This window comes from Phaenicophaeus curvirostris, chromosome 21 (genome assembly GCF_032191515.1).
Source record: "Phaenicophaeus curvirostris isolate KB17595 chromosome 21, BPBGC_Pcur_1.0, whole genome shotgun sequence".
Classification (NCBI taxonomy): domain Eukaryota; kingdom Metazoa; phylum Chordata; class Aves; order Cuculiformes; family Cuculidae; genus Phaenicophaeus; species Phaenicophaeus curvirostris.
Window position 1 is genome coordinate 2,107,736 of NC_091412.1, and position 17,078 is coordinate 2,124,813.

The 17,078-nt window shown below is 46.6% G+C and overlaps 1 protein-coding gene across 6 annotated transcripts in view; it reads left to right on the forward strand.

Annotated features, from left to right (window-relative positions):
• LOC138729592 (sphingosine-1-phosphate transporter SPNS2-like) overlaps positions 1 to 17,078 on the forward strand; it is a 208,105-nt gene that overhangs the window by 111,950 nt on the left and 79,077 nt on the right. For all 6 annotated transcript variants that reach the window (XR_011338912.1, XR_011338911.1, XM_069873951.1 and 3 more), the window contains exon 3: positions 8,590 to 8,726. Coding sequence is in view for 4 of the 6 variants with exons in the window: in XM_069873950.1 (XP_069730051.1) it covers positions 8,590 to 8,726 (137 nt within the window). In the remaining 2 variants the exon portion in view is untranslated. The remainder of the gene's footprint in view (positions 1 to 8,589; positions 8,727 to 17,078) is intronic.

Consider the following 17,078-nt stretch of genomic DNA (forward strand, 5'->3'; position numbering starts at 1 on the left):
TTTCTCCATCCCTGTGCAGCACTGCACACAGTGAGTGGAACCTCACATCCACAGTATCCCATACTTGCCACTCTTATGGATCAATGTCGTTCTATCTATTGCAGTTTGGTCAGAAATTACTCTTGCTTGACCACAGTGGTTTCTCTTTGCCCAGCACAGTTCCTCTTAAAGCTCAGGTGGCTTTAGTGTGTTATTGGACTGGTTTTCTGGCTTGTCTTCTCTGATTTTTTGTTCTCAAGGAGTGGACTTCCCATCAGTTCCTGCTGAAGCAATTATTCTTGTTGGCTAAGGTGAACAAAGCGGAGCTGTCAGGATATCCTTTGCTGGGATAACTCTTGGAAGAATCTTGTTTGTTCAGTGAGGTAAAGAGGTGGAATTACCAGTACTGCATTCTCTGCGGGGCTGCGTCTTGCATGATGTTGAGTAAACCATGAAGTTGCCAGGAAAGCTGTGTTCAGGCCGTCTGTCTTCCTAAATGTGTTTTTGTAACTGGGTTCTGACCCTGTCACAGCAAACGGAATAGAGTGGGATCGCACCGCAGCTGCCTTCCCACCACAAATGTGCTTCGAGCTGTGTGTGCACGTGGTCATCCTAAACATGTTGTTGATGTTTGATATCAGTTTGCTCTGAGGAAAACACCGGCACCTCATGGTGCAACATGCTCCCTGCGGAGAAAACAAGATTGGAGCTTGAATACTGATGAGTGGCATCTGCAGTGAGGGAAATGTAATCTAGTGTCCTGCTGAAAAGAGAGATACCAGAGAAGCGCAGTGTGTGTAATTAGGTCCACGCCTTTTAAAGCATTGCTTTTCTCATTATGCTGAGGACACAATTATGCAAGAATGAGGCATTTATTAATATCTCTCTTTCATCCCGTGCTGTGGTCTGGGAGCACATTTCAGGTCGCATCCAAACCAAGCATTTGTAGACTTAAGTCTAATGGATTTGAGGTCTCCTCAAGCCTTTTTTCTTTCAATACTCGCATGTTCGATGCTGTTGGGATACGACAGCTTTGTATGACATACGGAACTGATGGTGCGTTTCATAGCTCCTTACACTTGTCACAAACTTTTAGTCTGCATGGTAGTCTGGAACCCAGTGATCTTGTGTTTTGCACTTGGCAAAAGGCACTAACATGATCCATCTGTTGGCTGTTGAATTAGCAGTGAAGTGAAACAAAGCCCATGTGGAGAGTGCTGGAACAGTGAACCTGTAGTACATAGTGCGTCTGAAGAAGTGTGACCAGCAGGTCACAATTATATTGTAAGGATTCATCTCCATCAAAGGGTGAATGTTTTAAATTGCATTGCTAGCATTTCCCAGGGCCTTGGATTGCCCCATAGTCAGATACTGCTTTTCCTTTGGTCACGGAGAATCATAGAATCACTAGGAAAAGACCTTAGAGGTCATCAAGCCCAACCATACCTGACCTCTACTAAATCTTATCTTCAAGCACTTCATATGCGTGTCTTTTAAGCACCTCCAGGGACAGGGCCTCCACCACCTCCCTAAGCAGCCTCTGCCAGTGCCTGAGAGCTGTTTTAGTGAAGAAATTTTTCCTAATATCCAATCTGAACCTCTTCTGGTGCAACTTGAGGCCATTCCCTCTCATCTTTGGTCTATGAGACCAGCACCCACCTCTCCACAACTTCCTTCCAGGCAGTTGTAGTCAGTGATGAGGTCGCCCCTCAGCCTCCTTTTCTCCAGGCTAAACACATCACCATGTTGTGTCTGAACTTTCAGGCTCACTGTTAAATAGCATGAAAGGGTCTTGGTTTTTACTTGGCTTGCATGGTGCTGTCAGAAAAGAAGTCACTTTTAAATGTGATTGCAAACCTTCAAAAATACCTTTAGCATAGATACGGTCCTGTAAACATGTTGCTGCTGAAGCTGTAAGAGCTGCATGGGTTCAAGCTTTCTGTAGTCCATCCGCAGCAGGTCATTTTCCCATGTCTTAGTTTCCTTAGCCCTGATTAATGATGTTTAACTTCCTTTCTAAATTATCCCAACCCTCGCTGTGATTAAATGTGCCGTGTATGTGCTGAGTAGTATTATCAGAGCACAAAGCTATAATCAAAATGAAAATAAAACCAAGAAGCATTGCAAAAACATGTCTGTGAAACTGAGGGGCTGGCTGGGCTGTCGGGAGAGTCTCTATTCACCAGTGCAGGTAGATGGCAGCTGGTCCCATCAGCAGATTGAGAAACACATGCATTCATGACTGAAAATTGTAGAATCATAGAATAGTTTGGGTTGGAAGGGACCTTAAATCATCTAGTTCCACCCTTACCATGGGCAGGGACACCTCCAACTGGATCAGGGGCTCCAAGCCCCATCCAACCTGGCCCTGAACACCTCCAGGGATGGGGCAGCCACAACCTCCCTGAACAAGCTGTTCCAGTGCCTCCCGACCCTCATGGTGAAGAAATTCCTCCTTATGTCTAGTCTAAATCTGCCCATCTCCAGTTTATCTGCATTGCCCCTTGTCCTATCACCACAAGCCTTTGTGAACAGTCTCTCCCCAGCTTTCTTGTAGCCCCTTCAGGTACTGCAAGGTCACTATATATGTATATATATGTATATATATATGATATGATGGGTCTTTTCCAACCTGGTGATTCTATGATTCTATGATTCTATATATAAAAATACCTGGAGGTAATGAAGTGGCTCAAACAAACCCAAGCAGGGCCGTATCTCACACAGAAAGAGCAGGATTGACCTGGTACACACCCATAAATTATCCCATCGAGAGAATCTGGGTGTTTAGGTGTTGTCATTGTTTGGAAATTTTTTGTTGGGAAAATAGGAACAACCTCACAGCGCACAGTTCTTCGCTGTGTCTAAGTGGATTGCCGGTCCCTTGAGGCAGAGGCTGCCTGGGTTTGCCTTCCCCAGAGCCAAACACCCTGTCAGCGCTCAATTAGACGTGTGCGTGTGTGGTTTCGTGCTGACTCAGAGCTCAAAGATAGCCACTGTTTTTTTTTTCTTGTTGGGCTTCCCTGCCTAGAGAGAGTGAGCTATTTTTACCTGAATCCAAACCTTTCTAGCATTATTCCTGATAGGAAAAATAAACCCTGTGTGCTTAAAGTCAAAACGCAAAGAGGAGAACTTATCTTGGAGGTGCTTTTCTGATCCTTTCAGCCTTTCAGCGACTGGGGAAACGCAGCCTCTGTGTGTGCCTCTGTCAGTGCCTTGATGCCTTCTTGATGATCCACTGGCAGGAGAACCCCCCTCTCTCATCCCTGGAGGTGTCCAAGGCCAGGTTGTATGGACCTTGGGAGCCTGATCTAGTGGGAGGTGTCCCTGCCCATGGCAGGGGAGTTGGAACTGGATGATCTTTAAGGTGCTTTCCAACCCAAACTGTTCTGTGAGTCCAAGATCCAAAGGACTGCTCAGTCCGTGTAAGAAAAGAGCAAGTGAGGCACAGGCAACAGTGACTTTGAAATCACAGGGTGAGAAACTGGTGGGTCAGAGCCATTTCAGGGCACAGTTGTAGAGTCAACCTGGTAAATTTTTGTTTGGAGAGAAGAAGAATGAGAAAAATAGCAACAGTGAGGTCTAATTCCAGTAGGCAGGAGGTTTTTTATGACTGTTAAATATAAAGTCTACGGTTCCTTCCTCTCCCCTCATCTCCTTTGCTTCCATTGTCTGGGGTTTTACTTTCCCCCTGGGCACACAGGCAGCTCTTGAGAGGGGAAAGTGTGGGCTGAAGGGCAGCTCCCTGGCCCTGATCCCTGAAAGCTGACTGGAGCTACAGTCCAGAAAGTAGGCATTAGAGGCTTGGGAGGATGCTCTTCACCTCTGGTGTGTGTTTGGCTAGGAAAACTAAGATTTTCATGCTTTTTTTTATGCAAAGCATTTTTGTAATTCCAGCCACCCACAGAAAAAGCTGGGCAGTGGTGGCTGGGTAGGTGCTTGTGCACCTGTACAGGGTGGGACAGGCATTCAGAGGCAGAAATAGACACTGAGCCATCCTGTTTTGGGCAATTATACTCCTCCTGCATTCTCTCCACAGCCAGTAAAGCCACAAAGGGAGGTATGAAGACAAATGTGATCTCCTTTAGAAAATACCTATACTTAACAGAACCTCCCTCCCGGGGTGGCATTCATGATGTGTCTGTTTATTCATCCTTTACTCACATGATAATTTGCTTCTGCAGAAATATATCTCTGCTCCACCCAGTGCTAGGACTGAGCCACCACTGCTGGCACTGCTGGAGATTGTTTACCAACAGAAATCAGGTGTATGGCATACATGGTGGATGAGAAGGTCCACAAGCCAGCAATGTGAGCTTGAAGCCCAGAAACCAACCGTGTCCTGGGCTGCATCCAAAGCAGAAGGACCAGCAGGCAATGGAGGGGATTCTGCCCCTCTGCTCCTCTTGTGAGATCTTACCTGGAGCCCTGCGTCCAGTTCTGGAGTCCTCAGCACAGGGAGGACATGGAGCTGTTGGAGCAAGTCCAGAGGAGACCATGGAGATGATCCGAGAGCTGGAGAACCTGCTGTATGAGGCCAGACTGAGAGAGTTGGGGTTGTTCAGCCTGGAGAAGAGAAGACTGTGGGGAGACCTTAGAGCAGCTTCCAGCACTGAAAGGGGCTCCAGGAAAGCTGGGGAGGGGCTCTGGATCAGGGAGGGCAGGGAACAGGGAACAGTTTGGGGCTGAAAAAAGGAAGATTGAGATGAGATCCTAGGAAGAAATGTTTTGCTGTGAGGGTTGCCCAGAGCAGTGGTGGCTGCCCCATCCCTGGAGGTGTTCAAGGCCAGGTTGGATGGGGCTTGGAGCCCCTGATCCAGTAGGAGGTGTCCCTACCCAAGGCAGGGGAGTGTAAGTGGATGGGCTTTAAGGTCCTTTCCAACCTATACCATTCTGTGATTCTATGTTGCTCCACCGTGTCTGATACCAAATGTGATCACTACTTTTTCAGTATCTCATCCCAAATCCTGAAGGATTTCTAACTTTGCCCTGCTTTGCACTCTCCAGAATTGGTAACATTCTGAGCTGACTTTAAGTGAATATGGAAAGAGGAGCTGCTGATTGTGAGGAGGCAAATGAAATGCCAGCCCCTGTCACAGCTCTCTCCTAATAGAGAAGATTTATGGCAGTGGGCTGAGCCAAAGCTGCGGCTGCTGTGGTGTCACTGGGATATTAAATGGGGAGTGGGTGAGTGCAAGGAGCAGAAATGCTATCAAAGAGGGGAGAGAAGCCAGAGATGGAGAGGCTGGTCCAATTGCCAGACTCCTTTACTGGGATGCATCCCTCTGCCATACCCTGCAGCCAGCTTTCTCTACAAATTAATCATTTTTCCAATGCCCCCCTCTCTCCAACTGAATGTTATCTGTCTTCTGGATCAGATCTCTCCTGAGATTGGATCCGCTTCTGGACTAGAGTAACTCAGGTTTCCATCTCAACTGCTAACCTACTCCAGATTCATTCACCTCTGTTCCACCAACCCAGCCCGTTCTCCAGGAGCCTCGTCTGTCATTGGCAAGAGTAATCGCAAAAATTGGTTCATGGGAAATAGCCATAACAGGCAGATCCTTTTGACAGACCACGCAGACATCATATCCCACGTTTATTTGAGTCAATCAATGCTGTGATGCATATTTGGGTCATAAATACCCTGATATAAATTGCATTTATTATTATGACAGCTGTGTTCCATTGCCTGTTATTTATTAGGTTCTGTTGTCCTTTCGTTTTACACCTTGTGGAGCTGTCAAGTCAGCTGCTTATCAATGACAAAGCTCACAGCTCCATTCAGAATCATCCAAAAATAAATTCTCCAAAGGGATTTGGGGAACAACAGGATCTGTGTTGTTGGATAAGCACTGGGTGATCTTTTGTTTGGTTTGTTCCATTGGAAAGAGGAGGTTTGTGCTTTGGACTTTGCATTTATCTTCTAGTTAATAATATGAAGCTAATAATCCCACTGATTAATGTGAATTTTGGAGGTGCTGCTTATCTCAAAGCCTGGTTTTCCATATACCGAAATGATGAGGTGCTGGCTTGGGTATTTCTAACTTGCCCTTAGAAGCTTTTTTTACCTTGATGTCTTCATACATCATAAACATGGCAGAATATCTGATTCGGAGATTAATGAATTTCAGTTCTCTTCCAAGGGTAAGGTCAAATTGCAAAGGGCACACTGCTCTGGACGAGTCATAGTCATTTTCTGCTTCTCATTCCCGATAAACAATCCCATATGCTTCCTGCCAGGTTGCCGCACCAGCTTTGCGAGGTGCTGAGCACTTTGGTGTTAATTCAGCAAAGCACTTAATCATGGAATTGATGACTCTAAAGTGCTTAATATAAGCATGTGCTTAAGTGCCTTGTTGGACTGAGGCCAGTGTAGATGTACCCTTGCAGAGCAGAGATTTGAAAGCCACTTCTGCTTTTCTAGGGCCAAGTCCACTGGAGATCGAGGGCTTCAGGGATGTGCAGCTCAGGGGCTGTATGTAGGGAAGGTGAGCACCACAAAGTGTCCCTGGGTAGAAAATAAAACTTTTCCTCAAGCAGTCCCTGTCCTGCAGTGAGCCAGGGCACCTGGTCAGCAGAACAGTGGGGTTCTTGGGCTGTTATTTGTGATATAATGTTGTATGTGCTTCTTTTTGTGGCTTAAAATTTCTGCACTATCTCCATTTATTGCACTTTAATTGTAAAAAGAGTAAATCTGTAATTCCTATCAACGATTCCCTGTGCAAAACTGGCATTCACAGTCATACGGCTCGCGAAATATAGATGCAAGTAGCTATGCATCATTTATGAAGCAGCTTTGACATCTTAATATATTAAAAAGGAAGAGACGTTTAGATCATTTCATAGTTCAGGATTCTGCACGTTTTTGAGCTGTCATATATCATCATCCATGAAATATTCATAATTTGGCTCTTAACCACTTTAATTTTATACATGCATTCCAAACAAAGGGGCGTGTGTCCTCTACTCTTACTTTTTTTTATCCTATTCTATCCCTCCCCCCGCCCTTTTATACAATTAAAAGTAGGTGGATGCAGTTAGTCAATGCCAAAAGCCCACCTTGCCTTCCAAGAACTCCCCAATAATTGATGAGAGTCGTAACTCTGACTAAAGAGGATCTCCAAGTATTTTAGTGTCCCACCCAAACCCTTCTGGGTTTGCTGAACACTCAAAGTCAACCATAGTGCTCGGTACTAAAATCAATGTAGTTGCTCTCATCCAAATCTCTCATGTGGGCAGATGAAAACCAGGTATAAATCAGCTTAAAACTTGGCAGTTTCTGCCAAGTTCCACGTTAATCATGAATACAGTGCTGGCAGTCGTGCCACTGGCCAGGCTGTTTTGAACTGGACAGGGGGAACAAACCCTGAAGTCGAGGTGATTTTGCAGAGGTTATTCTGTCAAGAGCCTCATTACTGCATGGTAGAAGCTTTTGAGTTAAGGCTGTGGGGGTTTTGGGGCGAAGCAAATGGAAGAGTCTTTCAGATGACGACATTCCTGACCTGTTTGGTAGGGCTTTGTAGCTTAAAACTTTCTCTTTTAGCAAAATCGTTGCTCCGTGATGGATTTAAGTACAAGTTCAGTGCTGGTGAGAGGGTCTCATGAGGAGATGGGAGCATTCTGTCTAACTACAGGGCTGGTGCCCGTAGGATGATGGAGTGTTAATTGGTTGTCTTCAGTCTTTGCCCTAAACTAGAATCATAGAATCATAGAATCATAGAATCATAGAATCATAGAATCATAGAATAGTTTGAGTTGGAAGGGACCTTAAAGATCATCTAGTTCCAACCCCCTGCCATGGGCAGTGTCACCTCCCACTGGATCAGGTTGCTCTAAGCCCCATCCAACCTGGCCCTGAACACCTCCAGGGATGGGGCAGCCACCACTTCTCTGGGCAACCTGTTCCAGTGCCTCCCCACTGTCATAGTGAAGAAGTTCCTCCTTGTGTCTAGTCTAAATCTGCCCCTCTCCAGTTTATACCCATTGCCCTCATCGTATCACTCCAAGCCTTTGTGAACAGTCCCTCCCCAGCTTTCTCATAGCCCCTTCACGTACTGGAAGGTTACTTTAACATCTCCTCAGAGCCTTGTCTTCTCCAGTCTAAACAAGCCCAGCTCTCTCAGCCTGTCTTCGTGCTCCAGCCTTACTGCTAGGAAGAGTGAAAGAACCAGTTTGTGTTGCCTATTTCTTTCTGGTTTCTGCTGCAAGAGCCAACAAGGAGCCCTTGGCTTGCTTTCTGTTTGCTTGACCCTCCTTCCAATCTCCCCTTCAGCTCCTCAGGGACATTTAGACAGAAGCTTTTAATGTATTCTGTCCTGGTTTTGCCCATTCCCGGGTGTTGAGCTCTCAGTGGACTGTGAGCGGCTGGTGCTTTCAGTTGTAAGAAGAGTTCACTGGTCTGAAGTTTCTTTGGGAATGAAAAGTCTGTTTGATTAAGGAAACGCTGACTTCTGAAAGCCCATCAGCCTGCGCAACTCTGAGGCCGGGCTGCAGAATGTCTAATTAAATGGAACTGCTCTCTAGAGGATTTGGCTTGCAGAAAATTAGTTTTCATGTTCTTGGCCTGGTGTTTATTAAATGATTCTTTCCTTTTTGTCTCCTTTGCAGTTTTCATCTGTAGCTTCATGGTCGCGGCGCCCATCTTTGGTTACCTTGGTGACCGTTTCAACAGAAAGATCATCCTCAGCTGTGGGATCTTCTTTTGGTCAGCGGTCACTTTTTCAAGCTCCTTCATCACTGAGCAGGTAAGGTCTTTGGAAAAGCACTTTGTAGGATGTCCTGAAGAGATGGACAAGACATTCCTAAAAACCTCTTCCCATCACAGTGTGCTCAAGGGGAACAATGTGTGCTTAAGGGTTTGTGTGAACTTAACACAGAGCATGTTGCGTAGTCTGAACTTTTGGGAGTGATCTGTCTAACTGTTTTCCTAACCGTGAAAGCTTTTACTCCTTGATCATGAGACCACACCTCAAATCCTGTGTTCAATTTTGAGTCTCTCGTTACAAGAAGGACTTTGAGCAGCTGGAGCACATCCAGAGAAGGAAATGGAGCTGGGGAAAGGGCTGGAGCCCAGGGGTTCTGGGAGAAGCTGAGGGACCTGGAGTTGTTCAGCCTGGAGAAGAGGAGGCTGAGGGGAGACCTCATCGCTCTTTACAGCTCCCTGAAAGGAGGTTGTGATGAGGTGGGCGCTGGTCTCTTCTCCCAAGTAACAAGGGATAGGTTGAGAGGAAATGGTCTCAAGTTGCATCAGGAGGAGGTTTAGATTGGATATCAGGAAAGGTGTCTTTACTGAAGCAGTGGTGAAGCCCTGGCAGAGCCTGCCCAGGGCAGTGGTGGAGTCTTCTTCCCTGGAGGGGTTAAAAAACACGTAGATGTGGCACTTCAGGGCATGGTTTAGCAGTCACAGTGGTGTTGGGCTGACGGCTGGACTTGATCTTAGAGGTCTTTTCCAACCTTACTGATTCTGTGTTTTATTAAAAATAACAGGTGAAGCATATCTAAGCAAGAGTTTCTGTTGACATTAGAGTTTTGTGTGGAGGGAGATCCTAAAGAAACTTCAAAAGGCTTTTAAAAATTACTTGGAAAAAGTAGCCATGGCTCTATGATAGTTCTCTTGTCTTCTGATATGCAAGAGAAACACTGGAGTTTGTTGGGAAGTCTGCTTGTGGTACATAGAATGACAAAATTAATCCACCAGTGGTTTTACACAGGCAATTTGTTTCCTCTGACAAAGGCAGGGAGAGTGGATGATAGCATAGAGGTTGGACGTGTTTCCACCTCCTTTAACACTATTTGATGGATCTGTCTGGGGAGCTGATGATGGAGTTGTCAAGCTATGCACAGCATCCCTCACCCGCTCCCAGGACAGCCACAGGACCCCGTTTTGAGGACTCCTCACTGCATTCATTTTCTTGCCTGTCAGAGGTACTTGTAGGAAACAATGATCTGGCAGTTTCTGGGGAAAAATATCCTCTTGTTTAAATCATATTCTAGAGCAGGTTTAATTGCTGCAGGTGGCAACATTCCTGAAGAGACAAATCACAGCTTCTGGCATCACCAGGCTGATTTCCCCAAGGGAGGCAGGGACATTCCTCATCCTTTCCATCCAGCTGCGTTCCAGAGACTGCAGCATTGCGGTCACGCCTGAAGAATGGCACCCAGGGACAAAACCTCTCTGCCCTGCTCCCTCCTGCCCACACACATACTCTGTAGTTTCTAATAAAAGAGAATTTCCAGCTGAAGTGGGCAGGGGCAGTCACATATCTGCCTTGCTTTCCTAAAGAAAGGTGCATGCGGCCAAGTGTAGAAGCCTTTAACTCAGTAAATTGTTCTGGTTTATATTTGGCCAGGAAGCATCCTTTCCAGAAGAGCATTTCCCATCTAAAATGAAGAGGAAGGGTGTTTTGCTTTTCTTTTTGGTTTTGCTTTGTTTGTTTGTTTGTTTGTTTTAAATTGAACTTAATCACATTCTGCAAAAGCAGCTGCGATCAGAGCCCAAAGGGGGAAGCAGTTTTAGGAAGGGACCAGTTACCTGCTATAAACATTTTCTAGGTTAGGAAGACAAATTTGTGCTGAGGTTCTCGTTGCTCTCTCTGCACTGGGCTTAGTCTTGTGGTTGCGAGAAGAGGAACACTGGAACTGGACTGATGTAACTGATCTTTTCGGAGTTGATTTTCAGTTTAAGAAATTCGGGCTGAAGTAGTTCAGGGATTAATATCTGTGGCTGGTCAGTATACAGGTGCCAGGAGTGGAAGTAGCATTATTTCAGCCAAGAAAAAAAAAGGAGAAAAATGTTCATAAAGCTGGATTGTGTATGGAATCCAAACCCCAATGTTTTAGAAATCACAAGAGAGACAAGATCAAAATAGCCAGACCTGTAAATTCCTCCTGGATTTGCATCAGAACTAATTCTGGACCCAAACTACAACCTTGGACAAAAACCACCCCAATACACCAAAAAATTTTGCCAAGGTCCTCAACTCTGCTGGAAATTGTATCTGTTAAGCTCGAGGTCTCATGCCCAGCTCTTGTTATCAACTCTTGAGATGACGGAAAAGTTTGCAGCTGTCGTATAGATGTGTTCAACTCAGGAACTGCAAGAGTTGAGCAAGGTCGAAAGGATCCCCACCACTTTGGTATCATGATCTCATATTGGGAAGACAAGGCACATTGAACAAGGTGAATTCCTGAAGCACTGATGAGAAAAGGGGTCAGAGAAGAGCTGATGCATCTTTTTTTTTTGTTTATAAAGTGACTAACTAGCCATTTTTCCTAATCTTTGTCTTCTGGGATTCATTTGAGGAGCAAAACACTGGCTCTTCTTTACAGAATTGATTGTTCTTTCTTTCTTTACATAGAATAGTTTGGATTGGAAGGGACCTTAAAGCCTATCTAGTTCCAACTCCCCTGCCATGGGCAGGGACACCTGGGCTGCCCAAGCCCCATCCAACCTGTCCTTGAACCCCTCCAGGGATGGGGCAGCCACCATTGCTCTGGGCAACCGGTTCCAGTGCTCACCACTCATAGTGAAGAAATTCCTCCTTATGTCTAGTCTTAACCTGCCACTCTCCAGTTTATACCCATTGTCCCTCATCCTATCACTCCAAGCCTTTGTGAACAATTGTTCATAAACCAAGCCCACTCCCCCACACACCGCGATTCACTGCAAGGGAAAAAAAATAGCCTTTAGTCTTACGTGTTCTGGCAGAAGTTGTATTATTAAACATAAAGTGTCTGTTCCTCTGCTTCCACTGCATAAGATAAATCCACAGTTTGAAAAACAGACGCAAACAGAATGCCCTAAGCCATCGTTTTGTATGTAAGAAAGGTACTGAGTGTTGTCTTTGAAGTCACCATGAATTCCTGCAGTCTTTATATCCCACTGTTCCATCCTATTATTTTTGAGCAAGACTCTCTTTTAGAAAGAAGGCAAATTAGTTTCTCCCAAAGCTGCTGCTTTGTCCCTCCCACACGTGCAGTTCCTGTGCTGTGGCTGTTGCAGAGATCGGGGCTGGATCCCTCACAGGGGGTTCATGGATGCTACTTGGCTCTGGTGTATGTTGCCAGCCCTTGATGTGGTACTGGAACCCTCCAGACGAGAATACGCTCTTGACATTTGGATTTCTGCCTGCTTGCCCTTCTGCTAGACTGCTCAGGGAAAACAGAGCCCGCTGCGTGCCCTCTTATCGCAGAGGAAGAGATTAGGGGCCGTATTATTCGCAGGAGTGTTCCTAGTCTGACTGCCAGCATTGTCAACACCCAAATTACTCAGCGCTGCTGTTATGGCCTTGTGAGTCGTGCTGGGACAGTGCCCTGGCAGCCCCGGCTCCTGCTTTGTCTCTGCCCTGGTGCTTGGCATGACAATCTGTACATAGAATCACAGAAAATGATCATCTAATTCCAACGCCCCTGCCATGGGCAGGGACACCTCCCACTGGATCAGGCTGCCCGAGGCTCCATCCAACCTTCTTCTCCAGGCTGAACAACTGCAACGCTCTCAGCCTGTCCTCGTATGAGAGATGCTCCAGCCCTCTGATCATCCTTGTAGCCTCCTCTGGAACCATTCCAACAGTTCCATATCCTTCTTATGTTGAGGATTCCAGAACTGGACACAATCCTCCAGGTGAGGTCTCACAAGAGAGGAACAGAGGGGCAGAATCCCCTCCCTCGAGCTGCTGGCCACACTTCTTTTGATGCAGCCCAGGATACAGTTGGCTGCTTGGACTGCAAGCGCATGTTGCTGGCTCATATTGAGCTTCTAATGATTCAGCACACCAAGTGCAGGGCAGCTCTCAATCACATCCTCCCCCATCGTGTATTGAAACCATGGATCGCCCTGACCCAGGTGTAGGAACTTGCCCTTGGTCTTGCTGAAGCTCATGAGATTCACTCAGCCCCACTTCTCCAGCCTGTCCAGGTCCCTCTAGATGACATCCTGTCCTTCTGGTTGGGCAGCTGCCCCACTCAGCTTGGTGTCATCTGCAGACTTGCTGAGGGTGCCCTCAATCTCGCTGTCTATATCACTGATGAAGATATTGAACAGCACTGGTCCCAGTACTGACCCCTGAGGGACACCACTTGTCACCGATCTCAATCTGGACATCAAGCTGTTGACCACTACTCTCTGAATAAGGCCACCCAACCAATCTTTTCTTCTCCTCAGCTATCAGGGCTCCCTCCTCACCACAGGAGCACTGCTGTGCTGAGGGGCTGGGCATTAGCGGATGCCAAGCGATGAAGGAGGCTGGGCTGGAGGCAGTGGTCTCTGAACTCCCAGAAGAGAAGGAAAGGATAAGAATTCTTGTCTCCTTTTACACTGCAGAATGAAATTCTTTATGGACTGATTCTGCCTCGTTTTGATTCTCCTGTATATGTGAAAGCAGATGGTTTGAAAAAAGGTAGTTCCCACAGCCCCTGTTAGACCTGCTTCCCCTCTCAGCAGCCAGCTAGGAAGAGGCCTCCTTGCACTGCAATGTGATAGTGATGGCCTTGCCCATCAGGAGAAGAGGTGAACCTACCTCAAGTCTGGTTGTATGGATCTAAACCTGTATGGCTGCAGGAGATGGAGTTACCCCACCACGGGTAACTTTTAAGAGCTGCAGCTCTTGGGAAATAGGAATTTTTGGGTTCCTGCAGCCGTTCTGCTGTGAGAGACTCCCTTTCTGTTTTCATGGCTACCTGACTCTCCAGCCCAGAGTAGATCAAGAGATAACAAAATCCATGCTCCCTGGACAAGGAAGTATGAGAACTTCTATGAGAATTGAAAGGCACCATTTCTTTGACTCCTCTCCAGCAAGAAGGCACCTGCTGCTCCTTCCCAGTGCTGTTCACAGCAATCTTCTCAGTCTCAGTCGTGCTATCTTGCATTTTTTCATAGGAATTATGTGATGGGTACTGTAGCAAGTGAATACTCCATTGCTTACTCCTTTAGCAACAGAGCTTTGGTCAGGCTGGTCTTAAGGTGTTCTGGACATCTGTCAAGTCTGCTGGCATCTCCAGCACAGCTGATACCAAATACTAAATGAGAAACTGGTTTGTGTGAGAGTAACATCTTCTCTTCCGCACCCAAGTGTAAGGATTTGAACTCTTGAATCTTGGGTCCTCATTGTTCACTCAGATTTTTGCTGACCTGTGACAGAAGACGTGGGAGAAAATTTATCCAGATGCACTAGTTGAAACTTGCTGAAATAGAGTGCAGAGTCACTGCCATGTTTGTCTCCTGGCTGCTTTATATTCCCACCTTGTCTCTTTCTACTGTCCCTGTTCCAAGGGAAACTATAAATGAAAAACAGGTTAGAGTGTTCTCAGAGCATCAGCCCCAAAAAGCCAATCTGTGAGAGGAGGAGGCTTTTCATAGGTGTTATCAGAAATTGGTGTTGTATTTTTTGCTCTGAGTGTTGGTTTTTTTTCCTCCAGTATCTGCATCTTTCTATCTATGAACCATTTGGGAAGAGTTATTGAAAACCCAGCTGGCGATGCGTGCCAGGAGAGAGACGGTGCAGTTCCAAAGCTCTCGCAGAAAGCTTCTTCGTGTGATGCAAAAAATTAACTTAACCTATTATATCTCCACCATACATAGCTTTTCCCATCTCCAGTGCATCTGGAGCAGGATGGGTTCTGCCCTCCCCTCAGGGACCCCAGAGCAATCAATGCTGCACGCCCCTCACCCCGTGTTCCATCTGCCCCAGGTAGAGGCAATCTGGCACCACATCTTGTTCAACCTTCTCAAACCACCCAGGTCGTGTGCCGTTAACGTTCATAACTGTGCCTCCTGCCCTCTGCTACCTGCTTCCAGGTCATTAATTAGTCTGAAATGATGCATTATGTGGGACGTGTCCCTGCCCATTGCAGGGGGGTTGGAACTAGATGATCTTTAAGGTCCCTTCCAACCCAAACTATTCTATGATTCAACGATTATCTGAATCAAGCGGTTCAGATGCTGAAAGAAGAAGAGATATTTCTATTGCTGAGTGTTGTAACTCACCTGAACTGACACGTGCTGCTGTCCAGGCTTCTGCTGCGAGTTTGTTAAACTGGAGGCATTGATTTGCACTGAAATATCAGAACTCCTTGGAGCTCAGGCAATTTCTAGAGCAGGTGGACAGAAGTTTGTGCTGGGAGAGCATCAAGAAATAGGCTGGAGGCTTAATGCTAATTTGCTGTGGGCCTCAGTGAGGGCTCCCCTAATTGCCTACCCTTTTTTAGAGAGCTGTTGCTTATCTGGGTTACTGGAAGCTATTGCAATCGTTATCACAGGGTCTGTGATTATGGTTCTGATTCAGCTCCTGCTTTGGAAGTCTGTGGGAACCTTTTGTGGGAGCTGAGTCAGAGCCTACATCTTTTTAAATCAATATGCTTACATTTGATGCTTTTTCATCGGGTCAGGAAAATGCCTCAAGACAACAGCTGGGGACTCTGATGCTGGCATGAAAGCTCTTTACAGACCAAAGACCTTTGCAGCTTTGTCCCATTTTTATGCAGAAACCTGAATTTACAGTCTCTAGGAAAGTTCAGCCGCTGTCAGTTAATGGGTGGTTTGGAAGCAATGCCTGCCTGTAACTGTCATCCTGCCTGTCCTGCTTTCATTGTGCCTGAGCAGGAAATCTCGCCTGGGTCAGTTATTTGCTGAGGAGGCAAGGGATATTTATTTCATTGCCAGACTGTGTGTGTCTGGAAGCATTCCTCCTTCTTGTGTTGTCTATTAAAATGTGTATTCTACTTGTCATCCTGCAGCAGAGGCTGAATGTTCAAAGCACGGCTTCGTGCTTCAACCCTCCTGTTGGAAATCTCCATAATGCTTTAGCATTATGTTTTATTAATAATTATTACAGCATCTTAAGCTCAGCCTCCAACAAAACATTCCAGGAATGGAAGAAAGAGAAGACTCTCCTAACGTGATCCTTGCAAAAGTGGTTGTGACCTGAGGAACACAAGCCATTCCTGTTGGTGGGCTCCACTGTTGCATGCTGTATACTCAGCACTGGTGAGACCGCTCCTCGAATCCTGTGTTCAGTTCTGGGCCCCTCACCACAAGAAGGATGTTGAGGCTCTGGAGCGAGTCCAGAGAAAAGCAACAAAGCTGGTGAGGGGGCTGGAGAACAGGCCTTATGAGGAGCAGCTGAGAGAGCTGGGGGTGTTTAGCCTGGAGAAGAGGAGGCTGAGGGGAGACCTCATTGCTCTCTCCAACTCCCTGAAAGGAGGTTGTGGAGAGGAGGGAGCTGGGCTCTTCTCCCAAGTGACAGGGGACAGGACGAGAGGGAATGGCTTCAAGCTCCACCAGGAGAGGTTCAGGCTGAACATTAGGAAAAAATTTTTCCCGGAAAGGGTCATTGGGCGCTGGAACAGGCTGCCCAGGGAGGGGGTTGAGTCACCTTCCCTGGAGGGGTTTAAGGGACGGGTGGACGAGGTGCTGAGGGACATGGTTTAGTGATTGATGGGAATGGCTGGACTTGATGATCCGATAGGTCTTTTCCAACCTGGTGATTCTATGATTCTATGATTCTATGCTGTGATTCAGAAGTGGGGAAGTCTGACTTGGTCAAATGAGTTCGGAAGGCAATGTAAGGCACTGCTGCAGGGTCTGCATGGCACCATGGGATACTGTTCTGTTGGAAAGAAGCTTCACAGATATTTATATTGAGGGTATTAAGTTGGTGGGGTAGAACATGTCCCTTTATGCCTCACTGGGATGTTCAGCTATGAGTCTGGGGAAATGTTAGGAGGGGCTCTTTGTCAGGATGTGTCAGGATAGCACAAGGAGAACGGTTTTGAGCTGAAAGAAAGGAGATTGAGATGAGATCTTAGGCAGAAATGTTTTTCTGTGAGGGTGGGGAGGCCCTGGCCCAGGTTGCCCAGAGCAGTGGTGGCTGCCCCATCCCTGGAGGGGTTCAAGGCCAGGTTGGATGGGGCTTGGAGCCCCTGATCCAGTGGGAGGTGTCCCTGCCCATGGCAGGGGTGGGACTGGATGGGCTTTGAGGTCCCTTCCAACCCAAACCGTTCTGTGATTCTATGTATTTAGCATGGATGTAAATGAGGCAGCTTATGATTTGTATTCTTGAGGCTTATGACTTGGAAAGAAGCATGATGCTTCAGGAGAA